The sequence below is a fragment of the Ochotona curzoniae genome, unplaced genomic scaffold, assembly GCF_017591425.1.
Source record: "Ochotona curzoniae isolate NIBS_2020 unplaced genomic scaffold, NIBS_Ocur_1.0 contig_46, whole genome shotgun sequence".
In the NCBI taxonomy this organism is placed as follows: Eukaryota; Metazoa; Chordata; class Mammalia; order Lagomorpha; family Ochotonidae; genus Ochotona; species Ochotona curzoniae.
The window spans coordinates 28,604-46,881 of record NW_024466340.1 but is presented as its reverse complement, the minus strand read 5'-3'; the positions used below and the strand labels follow the sequence as shown (position 1 = coordinate 46,881).

The window sequence follows — 18,278 nt, the reverse complement described above, 5'->3', positions numbered from 1 at the left end:
AAGTGGTTAAAGGTCCTCACCTTGCACGCCCAGGATCCCATATGGGTGCCAGTTCTAATCCCGGCAGCCCCGCTTCCCTTCCAGTTCCCTGCCTGTGGCCCGGGAAAGCAGTCTAGGATGGCCCAAGGCTTTGGGACCCTGCACCCGTGTGGGAGACCCGGAAGAGGCTCCTGGCTTCGGATCGGCATAGTATCGGTCGTTGCGGCTCTCTTGGGGAGTGAATCATCGGACGGAAGATCTTCCTCTGTCTCTCCTCTCTGTATATCTGCCTTTCCAATAAAAAAAATAATAATAAAAAATAAATCTTTTAAAAATAAAAAGGGACTGCCAGATCAAATGGGAGTGGGGTGGGGTGTGACCTGCTCAAAGGAAGAAACTGCCAGGTATTTGACTTGTGTTGTATTTCCTGGGAAGAGACAGGGCAGGATGGTCAGGTGCCTTCCTAGGAGGTGACAATGGCCAGGGATATTTCTGGGCTCTTGGGTGTCTGATATTCCACTTGAAGGCTTTTGTGATTTTAGCTGTGTAAACCCCCTTGAACTCCGCAGATCTTCAGTAAGGTCTGCTATACATACACACCCATACACACTGTCACTCTCTCTTCCCTATCTGCAGAATGGATCTATATGGCTCTAGGGTGGGATGATCTGTGTATAGTGCACGTGAGCCCAGAGCATGGTTGCCAGCTCTCTGACCAAGAGCCAGCAGAGCAGCAGCTATCTGCATGGCATGGTTGTGAGGAGCGTCATCCTCACCAGCTCTGTCTTTGCAGGGAGCCCCTCTTCCGCCAACTCTGTGCCCTTCACTGGCTTCTGGAGGCCCTGACCATCGACCACACCCACCACACCATGAAGCCTGTGATCACCTGCTGGAATCTCAAGTAAGCCTCCACCGTTCCACGCGTGCGCCGTGTCCTGGGTGCAGCAGCAGAGGACAGGGAGAGGGGGGTTGCTCCTATGAGCTCTTTCCTGGTGCTGTTCCTGCTGGGTGCGTGACTCCAGGGGTCCTTCCACATCCCCTCTGGGATCCAAGCAAAGGTGAACTGGAGTCGGCTCACACAGACCTGCGAGTCAGTGGCGTGTGTCTGCTTCCAGCAGCTCTTGTCAAGTCCACATTCGGAGTCATGGCAGCATGACTTGAAGTCAGTTGGATGCTATAAGGGTCTTTAGATCCCAGAAATGGGCCACATGGATGCACAGTAACATGGCTGTTCAGCTCTCTTCTTGTGCCGTGTCTTCCCCAACACAGCTCTTGGCTTGCTCTTCTTCCTCCTTTTTCTTCTTTTCTTCTTCTCTTTCTCTCCAGTGCGGTTTTCCCTCTTTCCTTTAGAGTTATTCTTATTAGGGTGAGGGGGTTGTTTGGGGTTTTATTGCAAGAGGATATCTTTATAAACTCACAGAGGAAAGAGGAGGTTGGATAATGGCCACCCAAGCACAGCGCGGTAACTGTGGCTCACGATGATGTTGTAAACTACTCTATTTGAGGACAGGAACAGAGGAGCTGGAAGGCTCCAGATACAAAGCAAAGCCAAGGGAATACAAAGGCCTGGTATGAGTGGTTTAAACTGTACAGATGTGTTGGAAATTTAAACATGTGCAAGTGTTACGTGTTAGCCATTTTAAAGATTTATTTTTTATTATTTTTTTCATTGGAAAGGCAGATATACAGAGAGGAGAGACAGAGAGGAAGATCTTCCGTCCGATGATTCACTCCCCAAGTGAGCGCAACGGGCCGATACTATGCCAATCCAATCCGAAGTCAGGATCCTCTTCCGGGTCTCCCACGCGGGTGCAGGTTCCCAAAGCTTTGGGCCGTCCTAGACTGCTTTCCCAGGCCACAGGCAGTGAGCTGGAAGGGAAGCGGGGCTGCCGGGATTAGAACCGGCGCCCATATGGGATCCCGGGCATGCAAGGCGAGGACCTTTAACCACTTGCGCCACCATGCCGGGCCCGTGTTAGCCATTTTAAATAGGGGTGAGTTAGTGGGGTGCAAGAAACTTGGGACGTTTGCATCTCATATAGAGTCCCATTTCCTCCACTTCCAATCCAGCTTCTAGCTAATGCCCTCTGGGAGCCAGTGGGTGATGATGGCCTCCTGCCAACCCATATGAAACCCAGATGGTATTCTGCTCTCTTGGCCTCAGCCAAGCACGATTTACTTGGCAAATGAAGCTATCTGCCTACCTACCTTCTCTCTGTCCCTCTCCCTCCAGCTCCCTCTCTCCCCCCTTCCCCTGCCTCTTTCCCTAGTCTAACAATTTCCCTCTGTCTCTCTCCCTCAACCCCTCCCCTGCCTCTTTCTCCCTCTGCCTCTCCCTGTATCTCCTCCTCCCTCCCCTCCTTCTCTCCCTCACCTTTCTCTCCTCCTTCCTCTCCTCCCTCCCCTCCCTCCCTTACTGCCTTTCTCTCCCTCTCTCTTTCTCTGCCTCTCTCTCTCCCCTTCCCTTCTCTCTGCCACTATTTCTCTGTCCCACTCTGTCACCCTTGCTTGTACTCCCTCTCGCTCTCCCCTTCCAACCTTCCTCATCCTTTCCTGCCCTTCTCCATCCCTCTCCCCGTTCCCTCCTCCTCTGCCTCTGTGTCTCACTGTTGCCCCTCTTTCCTCCCCCTTTCTCTGTTGCTCTTTCAAGATAAATAAAAAATTTTGAAAAGCAAAACTCAAAAACACTTTTTTTAAGTTCATGGAAATGCAAAAGATAACATTATCTTGGTACCAAAAAAAAAAATCCTGAAATCCATGCATATGAAAGAGCTTTAAAAGATTCATGAGAAATAAACTATGAAAAATACAGTGCAGGGCCCAGTGCAGTGGCTCAATTAGCTAATTCTCCTCTCGTTAAATACTGAGATCCCAGCTAGTCTACTCTGGATCCAGCTCCATTTGTGACCTGAGAAGGCAGTGGAAGATGGTCCAAAGCCTTGGGACTCTGCATCCATGTGGGAGACACAGAAGAGGCTCCTGGCTTCAGATTGGCTCAGCTCCGGCCATTGCAGCCATCTGGGGAGTGAAACAACAGATTTTTCTACCTCTCCTTCAGTCTGCAAATCTAGTTTTTTAATAATAAATAAATAAATCTTAAAAAAACCACACACCGTGCATAGATCTCAAAAAAAGTGTACACTATATAGTTTTTATTTCATTTTCCATGAACTTTCTGGAGTGTGCTCAGATTTTGGTGACTCTCCACTTGAATTCAAGAAAATACTCAGCCCTCAGGTCCCTGGAGCAGCTGGGTCCACATCATGTTGTCTGAAGCCCAGAAAAGGAGGAGGAGGTGACCCCTCCAGAGGGAACGGCTGAGCCAAAAGCGCTGGAGCCAGTTACAGGAACTACGTTGTGCACAGAGCAAGACCCTGAGGCTTTAGAAAGAGTCGGATTGTAGGTGTGAATGAAGCCCAAAGGGAGGCAAAGCCTTCGGCCTCCAGGAATTGGATTTGTGCGATGGAAATTACATGCAGACTTAGACATCTGAGTCCTCCGTCTAGGATGCTGACACTCATCCACCACCCTCAGGTACACTGACACCTGCATCTTCTCAGCCCTGCCACATCCCAGCATCCCAGGCGAGGTCGTCCTCCTTTGGCTGCTGAAATCCTGAGGCTTAACTAACTCCTGTCCCCTGGGCACATCTGCCACCCATTGCCTCAAGTACATCTTTTTACACCAGGGTCCAAATAAACTTCAAATACAACCAAGAACATGGATCACACAGTTAACAACAAATCGGGTGACTTCACTTGAGTCGGTGTTTGGGGTTAGAATGAATCTAAAAGTAGCTTCCTTTCCTAGAGTGTCTTACCAAACTTACATTTTTAAGCAGCAGAAATTATTTTTTCTTTGCATGTAAATCCCAGGAGTGTTTGGAACTGGTGCAGGAAGAAAAAGACTGGAGGTGGGGAGGGCTAGGAGAGCCCTCCACTTATTCCCACCCCTGCTGTAGCACCCAGTCATTTCCAGACTATCTCTGTGACTTCCCAGCATTTCTTTGAAAACCATAGGCTTAAAACATTTCTCATGAATCATTTATTGTTTCTTAAAACAGAGCCACTCAAGTTGTAAGTGAATACAGTGTATTTCTTGCAGAAGTTTTTCTGAAAAATCGCAATGCTTAAAAGCCTTTACTCCTCTCAAGGACCCCCCAAAATTCCCTTCTAAGAAAAAAAAAATCCTTAAATGCCTTAAGTGCCTATGAGTCTTTCCAAATTTTCCTACTGTATTTCTTTAATAAAAATATTCAGTTAGACCTGGGGTATGTTTTTTTTTTTTTTTTTTAATTTGGGTTATGTATTTGAAAGGCAGAGTTACAAAGAGGAAGATCTTCCATCCACTGGCTAGCTCACCAAATGGCCTCAACAGCTGGGCCTGGGCACGCCAAAGCCAAGAGCCTGAAACTCCATTCAAGTCTCCCACATGGGTGACAAGGACCCAAATGTTCAGGCCCTCTTCTTCACTTTTCCAGGTACATTAGCCAGGAGCTGAATTGGAAGTGGAGCAACCAGGACTTGAACCAGCACTGATAGAAAATAGAGCCATTGCGGGTGATAACTTAACCCGGGATGCCACAATGCCAGTCCCAGCATGGGTGGGTGGGTGGGTGTGTGTGTGTGTGTGTTTGGTTTTTGTGATTTTGTTTGTTTGTTTGTTTTTCAAGTAAGAATGAGATAATCAAGAAATGCTTCATTCACGACATACTGAGTCTCTGATCCCTTCTCACACGCCCTCCTGCCTCCACATGGACTGACTCCACACTGTGTTACATACAGCAAGACCACTCCCTCCCCTCGCCGCAGCCAAAATTTAGTTTAATTTTTTTTTTAAGATTTTTATTTTTATTGGAAAGGCAGATGTACAGAGAGGAGAGACAGAGAGGAAGATCTTCCGTCCAATGGCTCACACCCCAAGCAGCCCAATGGCTGGAGCTGAGCCAATCTAAAGCCAGGAGCCTCTTCTGGGTCTCCCATGTGCCCATATGGGATCCCAGTGCGTTCAAGGCAAGGACTTTAACCACTACGCTATCGCACCGGGCCCCCAAAATTTAGTTTTAAGATTTATTTATTTTTATTGAAAAGCCAGATTTACAGAGAAAAGGAGAGACAGAAGAAATTTCTAAGTGGCCACAATGGCCAGAGCTGAACTGATCTGAAGCCAGGAGCCCAGAGCCTCCCCCTGCTCTCCCACATGGGTTCAGGGTCCCAAGGTTTTGGGCCGTCTTCCTACTACTTTCCTAGGCCACAAACAGGGAGCTGGAAGTGGAACATCCGGGACACAAACTGGTGCCCCTATGGGTTCCCAGCACATGCAAGGCAAAGATTTACCACTGAGCCATCCTACCAGACTCTAATTTTTAATTTTTTAAATCATAGCACCAGAACTAAAATGCATCATTCTGGGTTTTTTGTTTAGTTTTTATTTTTTTTTCTTAAAGTTTTATCATACTGAGGAGGAAAAATGAACCATTTGTATCTATTCAGGTTGAAATCAGAAATATTCTCAGCAGCTTGACCTGATGCATAGCATGTCAGCTGTGCCCTGCAGTGCTGGGATTCTGTATGGTGCCGGTTCAAGACCCAGGGCTCCACTTGTGATCCAGCTTCCTGATGATGTGCCTGGAAAAGCATCAGGAGATGGCCCAAATGCTTAGGCCTTCTGCACTCCTGTGGGAAATCTGGAAGAAGCTCCAGGGTTCTGGCTTTAACCTGGCACAGCCCTGGCCATTGTAGCCATCTGAGGGGGGATGAACCAGTGAATGGAAAATCTGTCATCTGTCTCTCCCCTCCCTCCTCCTTCTCCCTCCTCCCCTCTCCCTCCCCCTTCCCCTCCCCCTCCCCTCCTCTCTCCCCTCCTCTCCTCTGCCTACCCATCTCGGTGTGTGTGTCCGTGTGTTTGTCTCCTTCTCTCTGTGTAACTCTACCTCTCATAAAAAATAAAGAGGAAATGTCTTTAGGATATGGCAAAAAAAAAAAGTGGTTCATTGCAGCCTAAAGACAGAATACCTCAGCAAGTGCATGGAAAATAGAGTTAAAACACATCTAAGACAAATGTTGTGACACTACAGGTTAAGCCCACTTCTTGAGACTCTTGCATTCCATATCGGAGGGCTTAACCCACTGTGCCACAATGCCAGCCCCTATTAAAAAAAAAAAAAGGAAATAGCGTAGAGAATAGGCACCTTCCTCACCAGAGCACACACCATGCAGAAAATCACAGCCGGGAGGGCCTTGGTCCCTGCGCTGTCGCCCAACACAGTGAGCTCTGCAGAAAAGAAGTGCAGAATCAAGGTGTCAACAAAAGCCATCGGCAGCCAGTCACAAACTTATTTCAGGTTTTGTAGCAAAAAGAAGTTAATAATTTTTGTTTGTTTGTTTTCAAGACCTTTTTGGATTGTGGAGCTGAATAAGGACTGGGAATCTGAACTGCTATTATTCTTATTAGAGACTAACTATTTAAGGGTCGAGCACAAGGACTAGCTAGAAATGAATGGGCTTTCACTGACCAGGCAGGCAACACAAGCTTTGCTTTTTCTTTTTGTGCTACGGCTGCTTTTTCTTCTGCTTTTTCCTCTCCTCCTCTTTCTCCTCCCCCTCCATGTCCTCATCCACTTCCCCACTTCTCCCACCCACCACTCCCACCTCCACTTTCCTCTTTCAATGTAAAAAGCAGACAGACTAGTACCCAGTGGTTCACTCCCAAACATTTGTGACATTCAGAACTGAGCCGTCCTGAAGCCAGAAACCAAAAACTCAGCAAACCAAAAACCTATGTGTGCGCCAAGGACCCCACTACTGGAGCCATATCACCTTTGGCTTCCAGGGTACACACAAACAGGAAATTGGAGTTGGAAGCAGAGCTGGGATTTGAACTTAGGCATTCCTATATGGAGTCTAGGCTTTGTGAAGTGGTGCGTTAATCCCTGTGCCTCATGCCTACCTCACAACAAGACTTTTTGTTTTAAGATGTATTTTTTTATTTAAAAGGTACAGTTACACAGAGAGAAACACACACACACACACACACACACGCACACACACGCACACACACCATTCAGAATGAGAGCGAGAGATCAAGAGATGTTTGATCCACTGACTCGCTTCTCAAATGGCTGCAACAGCCAGAGTTGGGCTGGTCTAAACCTGAGAGCCAGGAACTTCATCTGGGTCTCCCACGTTGGTGCAGGGACTCAAGCAGTTGGGCCATCCTCTGCTCCTTTCCCAGGCACATTAGCAAGGAGCTGGAATGGAAACAGAGCAGCCAGGACTCAAACCAGTAGCCATGTGGGGTGCTGGCACCACAGGCAGAGGATTAGCTTGAAACGCCACAGCACCAGCTCCTCACAAAAACTTTAAATCCCACCTCCCAACCCCTCTGCATCTTCTCTACTTGTGCTGCGGTGGAGGGGAGTGGGGGACAGGGTAGTTCCTTGGGCAAAGAAGGGAGTGACACAGGAACACAACCACAAGTTCTTAATCTTGTGGAAGCCAGAAAGAATAGTGGTTAGGATGAATAATCCCCAATGTGTGTGGTAGGATAGCTATTTTTAGTTGACAACAACTGAGTAAATATTTCAAAATGGCTAATATATAGGATTTTGAGCGTCCCCAATATAAAGAAATAATAAACATCCAATGTCATGGATACACGCCAGTTCCATGGATCTGATTATCACATGTTACATGCATGTGTGGAAATGTTGCACTGCATCCCAAAAACATATACAATTACTAGGTGTCAATGAAAAACGATGTTTTTCTACAGTGGGAGTGAAGTGCTCCCAGGCGGGGCAGACCACACAGAGTTTTCAGTTCTCAGTTCCGGGCTCCCTCGTGGGACCGCAAAAGCCACAAGCTCTCTTAGCCCTATTGCCTCAGAACATCCTGGATAAGTGCCGTGAAACCCTTCTCTGTCCCACTGCTCCGCTCTCAACCTTGCTTGCTCCCTGTTGGATGTTAATTGTTTTCCTGCCAGGGCAGACCTGGGAGACAGCAGTTAGTAGTTCAAGTGACAGGGTCCTTGCCATTGATGTTGGAGATCTGGACTGAGATGTGTTACCCCCGCACCCAACCACACTCAAATGAAGAAATCAATATTTTTTTGTACAGTCAAAGCTTTCATTAAATTTTAAAAACATTTCTGGAAAATATTTCATCTACTTAATGATCTTTTTAAAATTTATATAAAATGAGTCGTTTTTACGTTTTTAATGATATAGCTTTGTAATCTCAGGGTCCCTCCCCTCCCCTCCGCTGTGTCCCTATCTCTCCCCTTATATTATTTTTAAAGATGTTTTCTTATTGGAAAGATTTTACAGAAAGAAGGAGAAGCATAGAGAGAAAGATCTTCCACCCACTGATTCACACCCCAAATGGCCACTATGGCCAGAGCTGAGTCAATCTGAAGCCAGGAACCTGCAGCTTCTTCCAGGTCTCCCACTTAGGGGAAGGGTTTCCAGGTTGGGGCTGTCCTCGACTGCTTTCTCAGGCCACAAGCAGGGAGCTCAGTGGGAAAGAAAGTGGATGGGACATAAACCACGTGGCATCCTGGCACGTGCAGGCAGAGGATTAGCTAGTTGAACCATTGTGCCAACTCCCCACCCCCACTTTCTCCCCTTATTATACATTCCCCAAATTACTGTTATAGCATATTTGTTCACTTCCCAATAACAAGCTTAACTTTTTGATATGTAAAGGCATCGTGGCGTTACAAGTAGCGGAAAAAGAAAAAGTAACACATAATGAAAGTAAAATAGAAATCCTACTATGACTTGGGAGTATGGATGCAGAATGTATACACCATTGATTCCCAGAATGTTAATATCGCAGAAATTACTTTTTGTGTGTGTGTTCTGTGTACTAGTTGTCACAGACAAGAGAAAACATAATATTTGTCTTTGGGGGACTGGTTTGTCTCACTTAGTGGTTTCCAACAGGATTCATTTAGTTATAAAAGACTCGGTTTCAATCGTTGTATGGCTGAGTAGTACTTCGTCATGTACACGTACAACATTTTCTGTAACCAGTCCTCCATCAGTTGTGGAGTTGACAGGTATCTTCTCCCACTCTGCCGACCGTCTCTTCGTTGACAGTTTCCTTTGCAGTACAGACATTTCTTAGCTCGATGTAATCCTACTTGTTTATTTTTGCTTTAATTGCCTGTGCTTTTGGAATCTCTTCCAAGAAGTCTCTGCGTATACCTATGCCTTACAGGGTGTTCCCGGTGCTTTCCCCCTGGTAATTTGATTTTGTCAAGTCACAGATTCTTGATCCACTTAGATTGATTTTTGTGTAAGATGTGAGGCCTGGGTCTTGTTTCTTTCTTACATGCAGATCCAGTTCTGCCAGCACTCTTTGTTGAAAACATTGTCCTCTCTCCCTGGATTGGTTTTGGTTCACTTGTCAAAAATTAGCTGGCATTATATGTATGGGTTCAGTTCTGGAATTGCTATTCTGTTCCATTGATCTTCATGCTAGTACCAGGTTTGTTTTGATTAGCACTGCCCTGTAGCACTCCTTTAAGTTGGGATACCTCTAGCTTTGTTTCTGTTGCTTTAAGACTGGACAGCTATTTCGGTCTCTTGTGTTTCCATGTTAGTTTTAGTATCACTTTTTCTAGGTCTAAGAAGAATGTCATAGGTATTTTGATTAGAATTGCATTAAATCTGTAGATTACTGTTGGTAATAAGGACATTTTAATGATATTGATTCTACCAATCTACAAACACAGTAGACTTCTCGATGTTTTGGTGTCACCATCTGTTTCTTTAACGTTTTTGCAATTTTCATCAGAGATGCCTCATGTCTTTAGTTAAATGTATTTCAGGATTTTTTTTTTAAGATGTCACGATTGGGATTGCTCTCACAAGTTCTTTCTGAGCCACGGAATTGTCTGTGTGTTGATTTCATATCCTGCAACCTTGCCAAACTGTTATGAGTTCCAATAGTCTTTTAGTAGAGAATCATGTCCTCTGCTAACGGGTAGATTGGCTTTTTCATTTCAAATTTGCTTCCTTTTGATTTCTTTTTTTTTCCTGGTTAAAAGTTCCAGGACTATACAGAATAGCAGTGGGCACCTTGTCTGGTTCTGGGTCTTAGTGGAATTACCTTCCACTTTTCCCCGCCAAACACCAGTTGGTCTGGGTGAGCGATCTTTCCTGATATGTTGTTGGTTTTGATGAACTAGTATTTTGTTAAGGTTGTCCACATCTGTATTCATCAGGGATAATGATCTGTAGTTCTCTTTCTCTGTTGTATCTTTTTCTGGTTTTGGAGTTAAGGTGATATTGGTCTCATAGAAGGAGTTTGGAAAGATTTCCTCTGTTTCTAAAGTCTTTAATAGATTATAAAGACTTGGAACTGGTTCCTCTGGTGAGGTTTGGTAGAATTCAGCAGGGAGACTGTCCAGTTCCAGTCTTGCTTTTGCTGGAGAGTCTTTATTACTGTTTCAGTATCTGCCACAGTCATTGGTCTATTTGAGTTTTTGATGCCCTCATTTTTCATGAATTTTTTTTGATTGTCTATATCCAGAAAACTGTCCATTTCTTCCAGATGCCAAGTTATTGGCATATAGCTGTTTGCAGTAATTCCTGATGATTCATCGTATATATGTGGTATTGGGTCTTCTCTTTCTGATTTTGTTATTAGTTGAGTCAATGGCATATGAATTTTGTTAATGAAAAAAAAAACAGCTCCTTAGTTGTTCTTATACATCTTTTTTATTGCAGTTTTATTTTTCAATTTTAACTATTTCTTCCTGCTCATTTTCAGATTTAGTTTTTCTGCTGTTCTAGATTCTCAATATGGCTTAATAGACTGTTTATTTCATGCCTTTCTAGTTTCTTGATACAGGCACTAACAGCTCTGAGCTTCCCTCTTAGCATGCTTTTGCTGTATCCCATACGTTTTGATGTGTTGTGATTATCGTTCATTTCCAGGAATTTTTAAATTTCTCTTTTGCATTGCTCTATGACCCACTGTTTATTCAGAAGCGTATTGTTCAGTCTGCATGTGTTTGCGCATTTTCTGAAGTTTATTCAGTTGTTGGTTTCCAGCTTCATTCCCTGGTGGTCTGAAAGGACGCATTATATGATTTCAATTCTTTTGAATTTGCTGAGGCTTGCTTTATGGCTTATTGTATGGTATATCCTGGAGAAAGTTAAATGAGCTGATGAAAAGGATGTGTATTCTGCATCTGTGGGATGAGATATTGTATAGATATCAAGATACAGATATTAGGTCCCATTGATCCATGGTTAGCTCTGTCATCTCTCTGTTGAGTTTGTTTAATCGGTCTGTCCATTATGATAGCAGAGAGTTGAGATCCCCCAACGTTGAAATAATTTAAGGTATGCATGAGGTGGATATTTGATGCAACAGTTAAGACAAGACCCCCATATCCCATGTTATAGTGATTAAGTTCAAGTCCAGTTCTGCTCCTGATTCCACCTGCTGATAACACAGACCCTGGGAAGCAGTCGGAATGGATGGCTCGAGCATTTGGGTCCCTGCCACTCATGTGGAAGACTAGCATGAGCTTCTGACTCCTGAGTCTTTAACCTGGCTCAGCCTTGGCCTTTACAGTCAATTGGGAAAAGAACCAATGAATGAGAAATCCTTCTCTATCTGTCTGTCTCTACTCTTTATATAACGTAAAGAAATGATTTAAAAATATTTTGGAGGAGAAGATACTTTGAGATAACAAGGATCATGAAGAAACTGATGGGGGGTGACAATGATGGGGTAGGGGTGGTCAAGAAAAACCAGAGAAGATGACATTTGGGCAGAATCTCTGGTTTCACCTTGCTTGCCTCTCTGAAGTGATTTAACTACATCACACTCCACCCCTTGGGTACAAAAGTGGACATTTGGACAGAGGGGCAACACCTGGCAGGATGGTCAGGTCATCTGTCAACCAAAAGACAGAATGGAACCCCCTGGCTACTTCAGGACCTCTGTAAAACCAGCAGTTAGACATTGGACATGTGAATGCATCCTCAACCAGCCTGTGGACTTTTCCATCTTACAAACAGATGCTTTACCCCAAAATGTGAGTTCAGTGCTTGAGAGTGAAGTGCTTGAGAAAATGGCTCCCATTGTCACTGTGGTTCAAATGACCGCCAGGAACAAAATGTGCTTGGCAGATACAATATAAAGGAAAGCGATGGTGCTCAACAGCCTCTCTGCTTGATTTTCAGCAACTGTGATCCCTGGGACAGCTTCAGCAGGGAGAAATTATGGGTTGAAAATTGTAGCTACTTCTCCCCCCATGCATCTCCCTGAGTGCCTCATTTCCCACCCTCAGCTCCCTGGCAAAGCCCACACTAAGATCTATGTTGAAGAAAAAAAAAAAAGCAGGTAGCTGTTATTAGTAGTTGGTCTATGTTCAGTTCTCTGTCCCAGGTACCAGCTCCTCAACATGGTCCTCAGGGATAAAGTCATTCTCACATCAAAACATAGAGGAGCTTGCAGAGGCCCCCAAACAGCTCCTCAATACCAAGTCACACCTACAGGAAGCAGTGCCTCAAGCATGAGACTAAGCCAGTTGCTCCCCCTGATTCTTCAGTGAGCCATCAACCACCAAGGGGACATCTTTGGGCTCAGAGAGTTGCCCAAGATCACCCAGGGACCCAAGGTCACACCTGTCAGGTCGTGGAGGGGGAGGGGTGCATCAAGAAGGTGAACTAGACTAAGCTGACTACTAGACATCCCCCAAAATTGCAGCAGGTGAAGACAAGAGCAGCTCATTTCCTGCCCAGCCTTTGTGTCCAGTGGGAAGGGATGGGGGTTGGGGTGCGGTGTCAGGGGAGGCTCTGTTCCTAGCTTCCACCATCACTCAGGCAGGAAAAGGAACCTGGTGACTTGAACAATGGCTCTGAAAGCATCTGCCCAAACTGCCACATGTCACTGTGTGTGGCTCATGTGTTTTCCAGCTAGGCGAGTCACAAGGCCACACCTGATCATGGGGAGCGGGAAAGTGCTGGGTCTCTTCGGCAACCCTGCCCTAATGATTTCTCTACCAGGCCTGGGAAGAGGAGCACAAATTTTATTCTAGCCTTTTCTACGAGATGTGCAGTGACTGGGAAAGCTCAGATTTTTTTTTTCCCCTCCTCCTATTGATCTTCGCTTTTGGTTTATTTGCCACTGAAAATGAAGCATCAAGAGAGACAGACCTTGTCTAACCAGACCTTTTTTTTTTTTATCAGTGGCTTTGTCAGAGCTGGAGCCGAGGTCTGTAGGAATCTTACTGCATGTTTAGCTCATTTAGCTGCTGGTTGAAGTCGCAGTAGATCTCAGGTCATCTTGGAAGTCAGCAGGAACGCAAAACCTCTATCTTCCAGATTGGGTCTGAATATTTAAGACTTTGAAAGCTTGGCTGGGACCAGATTTGATTTTAAAAGGGGAAAAGGGTTGTTGCTTTTGAACTTGAAGAAGAAAGCTGGAGGCGCAGCAGGGGCTGCATTAGCAAAGGGAAAAGCAAAAAGACCCTGTGGCCTTGAAAGAAACGCTCCAGAGAGAAAATGCTAAAGCCTGTAGTTGGTGAGCCTTCAATCAGACTTCAGAAGTGCCGCTAGTTAAATATTGTTTATAGGACTAAAGCATTGCTCCATCTTCCTCAGGCTGGGTTTTAAATATTCCCTAATTTGATTACTCAGGGGAGAGGCAGGCAGAACCAACTCAAATGAGTTTCACTGTTAATTATTCAGAGGGCTCTTTATTGTGTAATCAAACATAAAGTCTTACAAAAAGCTTGGAGACCCATTCTCACCCCACCCTTCCCACGCCTGCTTCCTCCACCTTGGGGTCTGTTACGCTTTTCCTGAGTTGTGGAAGTGGTTGGCAGATTGTTCAGCAAGGTACTGGTGGGTGAGGGGGAGACACCCCCATCCCCATTGGATTCTGCATTGGTTGTGTACCATCCCCCTGCCCTCTCCTCCCCACCCCAACCCACCCCCATGCCATGAGAAGTCAGCATTAAGTAAGATTTGTCTTGATCACTTTGGGCCTAATGTGTCTGAGTACCTCCCCCACACCAGCAGCACTTGGCAGCCCCTGACAAGTCTAAACTTCCCTGCACACCCTGCCCCACCTCCCATCTACACTGGTTTTCTTCTCATTTCCTCAAATGCTCTGTGCTAAATGAGAGCCTGCCAAATGATTAAAGGGATTCCAACGAATTAAAATGCATTCTGTAGAGAAAAGGAAGACACAGAAGGGATGGGTACATGGACAGCTAAATGGACAGATAAATACACATAAGGATGGATTAATACACATTGATGGGTGGGTAGAAGGCTAGAGGGAAGTATGGATGGGTAGATTCACATGTGGGTACGTGGATGGAGTGACGGACAGGGAGAGGGCTTGCTAGGCAATTGGTTAGGTAGATAGATGGAGAGGTGGACAAGTGGCTGGTTGGCTGGCTGGCTGGACAAAGAGGTGGGTGAGTGAGTAGATGGGTAGAAAGAAGGAAGGATGGATAGACAGATGGACAGGCAGGTGGATGTGTATATAGATGGATAGATGGACAGTAGGTAAATAGATGGGCTGACTGACACGTGGCAGCTGGATGACAGGTGAGCAGGTGGACAAAAGGATGGATGGTTAGAGTGACTAAGAGCCAATCAACCGAGATGTAACGGTAGTTGAGAGATCACACTTTAACATGCCCCGTTTGCTTGTCAGTAAAGATGCCTGATCCTACAGCCTTCTGTCCAAAATCCAAAAGGTTCTGAAAACCCGCTATTTTTTTTTTCCAGTTAATCTGGCAGTAACGGACATGAACAAAATGGGTTCAGAAGCAGCACTTCAAGCTATTTATTGGTTTTTTTTCCCCCACCTGATGTAAATGCTTCATATTCATGTGTTATGCACATATTAACCTGGAGAGATTATGCTAATATGTATAAATGCAGTCCCATTTCTATTCCAAAATAGCAAAGTTTGTAAATTTGGCAATATGCAAGCCTACTTCTGAATGTTTTGGGGAAAATGAAAAATCTACACTTATTTTGGTGCAAAGAAGTTTTCAAAATTCATGAGTGGTTTCATAATGTGCCTTCCCCATGAACTGTGTGAAGACCCCTTGAGCTTCAGATAAGGAGTTTTAGGCATGTTTCCCATGGAGCCTATTGTGTTCGATCCAGAAAATCTACCATCAGTGAGAGGAGGATCAGGTTTTGGGGAGCCAGAGCACATTTCACTGGGGGAAGGGAAGGGTGCTTTAAGAAAAGGAAAATAGGGCCTGGCATGGTAGCCTAGTGGCTAAATCCTTGCTTACATGCGCAAGGATCCCATATGGGTACCAGTTTGTTTTCCTGATGCTCTGCTTCCCATCCAGCTCCCAGCTTGTGGCCTGGGAAAGCAGTCTAGGACAGCCCAAAGCCTTGGGACCCTGCACCCGTGTGGGAGACCTGGAAGAAGCTCCTGGCTCCTGCTTCAGATAGGTTGAGCTCCAGCCATTGTGGCCACTTCGGTTGTGGACCAACAGACAGAAGATCTTTCTGTCTCTCCTCTCTGTAAATCTGACTTTCCAGTAAAAATCAATCTTTAAAAAAAAAAAAAGGAAAGGAATGTAATGTAACAGAAAAGTAGACCAAAGGACTTGGAGGAGGAGCCTACACAGCTCAGAGGCTAAAGATTTAACTTTGTTGGTTCCCTTAAAATCTGCCTCTGAGTGAAGGACTTCTCTCTGAGTTTGTTTTCACAATATAGATCGCAGTGATTGCAGTGATTCTTTACCAACAAAGAGAAGCATCCTTTAAAAAATTCATTTGTGGATTTATTTGAAAGATAGAGTTATAAGGACAGAAAGAGGAGAGACAGAGATCTTCCATCTGCTGGTTCACTCCCCAGATGGCTGCAACAGCTAGGGCTGGACCAGGTCAAAGTCAGGAGCCACAAGCTGCTTCTGGGTCTCCCTTGTGGGTGGCAGGGACCCAAGCACCTGGGCCATCTTTTGCTACTTTCCCAGGTGCATTAGCAGGAAACTGGATCAGAAGTGGAGCAGCTAGATCTGAATGGGATGCAGGTGTCTCAGGCGGTGCCACAATGCCAGCCCAAGAACGAGCTTGCATGTAGCTTCATGGAGACCTTTTGCTCAATAAGCCTCACTCTGATGATCCTCAGTGTGCAATTCATTGCGCCAACTGCCTCAAACTGAGGTGTTCCTATCTGACAATGGAACCCTTAGGTAACAGAAGACACGGAGATTCACAAAGGCACACACTACCACACTTCTCCATCCAGTGCCAGGAGTCATTGCGTAGTTGCCCCCAGTCCATTACAGGACCCGTGTCCACAACACAGATGGATGCACACACTCACCTCCCTCAGCCCCGCTGGGCAGCACTGCCACCTACTCCACCCAATATGGAAAGGAGGGGGAGCGCCGTCCCAGACTCCAGACACCATTCCTCCCCTCCCTACCTCATTTACTTAGAGAACTTGGACTGAACCGAGGCTCCGGAAATGGAACACTCACTAAGCTGTCTCTCACGCAGGGACCCAGGTGGAAGCAAGAACACGGTAAAGAAAATCAATAAGGACAAGTACATGGGACAGCGGTGGGATCACTTCCTCACAGCACCCAAGGTGAGCACCCACTCTGAGCAGGACCCTCTGGGCTTCCGGACTCACGCTCATGAGCGAGTGTGTGGGGGTGTGTTAGGGTGTGGGGTGCTTTCGCCAGTCCTTCCTCTGATGAGAATCTTATTTTTCCAGTTGGTTCTCAGTGTGAAGGCGAGTCAGACCGCATCGTGCTGGATGGTCTGTGTAGATTTTAATTAAAACAGTTACCTGAGGATTATAGGGGAAATGACATTTGGCTGGACACTACTTGATGGAGAAGGGAGGGAGTGCTGACTGGCTGCTTAATAAGATGTCACCAGAAGGAAATGGACTCACCTCGCCCAGCTTTAAATCAATAACCTCTCTCTCTCTCTCTCTCTCTCTCTCTCTCTCTCTCTCTCTCTGACACACACACACACACACACACACACACACACACACACACACACACACACACACACACACACACACACAGAGTAAAAAGTGAGTGAGTGAGCAGACAGGCTTTTTCTACCCCCTGGAACATCAGGACTGCCCCCACACCTCCCAGCTTATCCCCCGACAGACCAGCACCAGGATGCTGATGGGGGACAACAAGAGGTCCTGATGCCCAGGCAGATGGAGGTGGCCGGGCAGCCCCCAGCCACCCAATGGCAGTGTTTGCTCACCCTGTCTCTTGCCCAGATACAAAGGTGATGTTTGTCCCCTCACAGCCCTGGCAAAGGGATCCAGGAAGCAAACTCACTTGGCGCCATGAGAGGGGTGTCACTTTCAGGGACCACTTTGCAGCATGATGACAGTGGATCTACTCATGTGAGAAGCAAGCTCTTGGGTGCTTCAGAAAGTTCATGGGGGATAAAACATGTTTCAAAAAAAGCACAGAGAAACACAGTGAGAGCCACAGATCTTTTAAACAACAACAACAACAAAAGTTCTTTTGGAACATTCATAGCCAGAGTTCAGAGAGGGAAAGCAAGTGGCTGGACCTGAACGGGGGCAGAACTGAACGTGTGGGCCAAGCAGTCAGCTGCAGCATGGTCCACTCTGGGCTGAGGGTGGGAAAGTACAGGTGTCTGTGTGGCCCTGGGCAAGTCCCTCCCCAGTCCTGCCCTCAGGTTCTGCATCTGTGAAAATGCTGGGAGGCTCCAGCCCCTGGTTTTCCAAGGAGTAGAAAATAGTTTGTTAGTTTGGGGGGAGGGGGCGTCCGGGGGGATTCCTAAGGACCAGGTCACAAGCACTCCGGAAAAGTCAGGGCAGGGTTGGGGGGCTGCGGGATGGAGCATAGCAGGGAGTGGTGAGGTCTGTGGCATACCACACACTTCTGTACAGCTGAAGGAAGACCCTCCACTGAGCCCCCCAGCTCATTTTACCATGTGAGATGGGCAACCCAGGGCTTGTGCATTTCAAAAGAAATCAAACAAGTAGGATTTTTTGTTGTTGTTGTTGTTCTAAAGGGAATTTTGCCCTCTGGTAAATTCTGGAGTAGCTCAACAAGTCTCCTGGCCCTGCCCCTCCCATGGGCCCCTCCCATGGGCCCCTCCCATGGGCCCCTCCCATGGGCCCCTCCCATGGGCCCCTCCCATGGGCCCCTCCCATGTCCCACCCCCTCCCATGGGCCCCTCCCATGGGCCCCTCCCATGGGCCCCTCCCATGGCCCACCCCTCCCATGGGCCCCCCCCATGGGCCCCTCCCATGGGCCCCTCCCATGTCCCACCCCCTCCC

General features: G+C 46.5%; 1 protein-coding gene across 1 annotated transcript in view; it reads left to right on the top strand.

Annotated features, from left to right (window-relative positions):
* The window catches only part of CCDC60 (coiled-coil domain containing 60), a gene marked incomplete at its 3' end in the record, with an annotated part of 85,676 nt that overhangs the window by 48,309 nt on the left and 19,089 nt on the right, over positions 1-18,278 (top strand). Inside the window, exons 5-6 of the mRNA XM_040987201.1 lie at positions 773-880; positions 16,490-16,580. Of these exons, the coding sequence (XP_040843135.1) occupies positions 773-880; positions 16,490-16,580 (199 nt within the window). The remainder of the gene's footprint in view (positions 1-772; positions 881-16,489; positions 16,581-18,278) is intronic.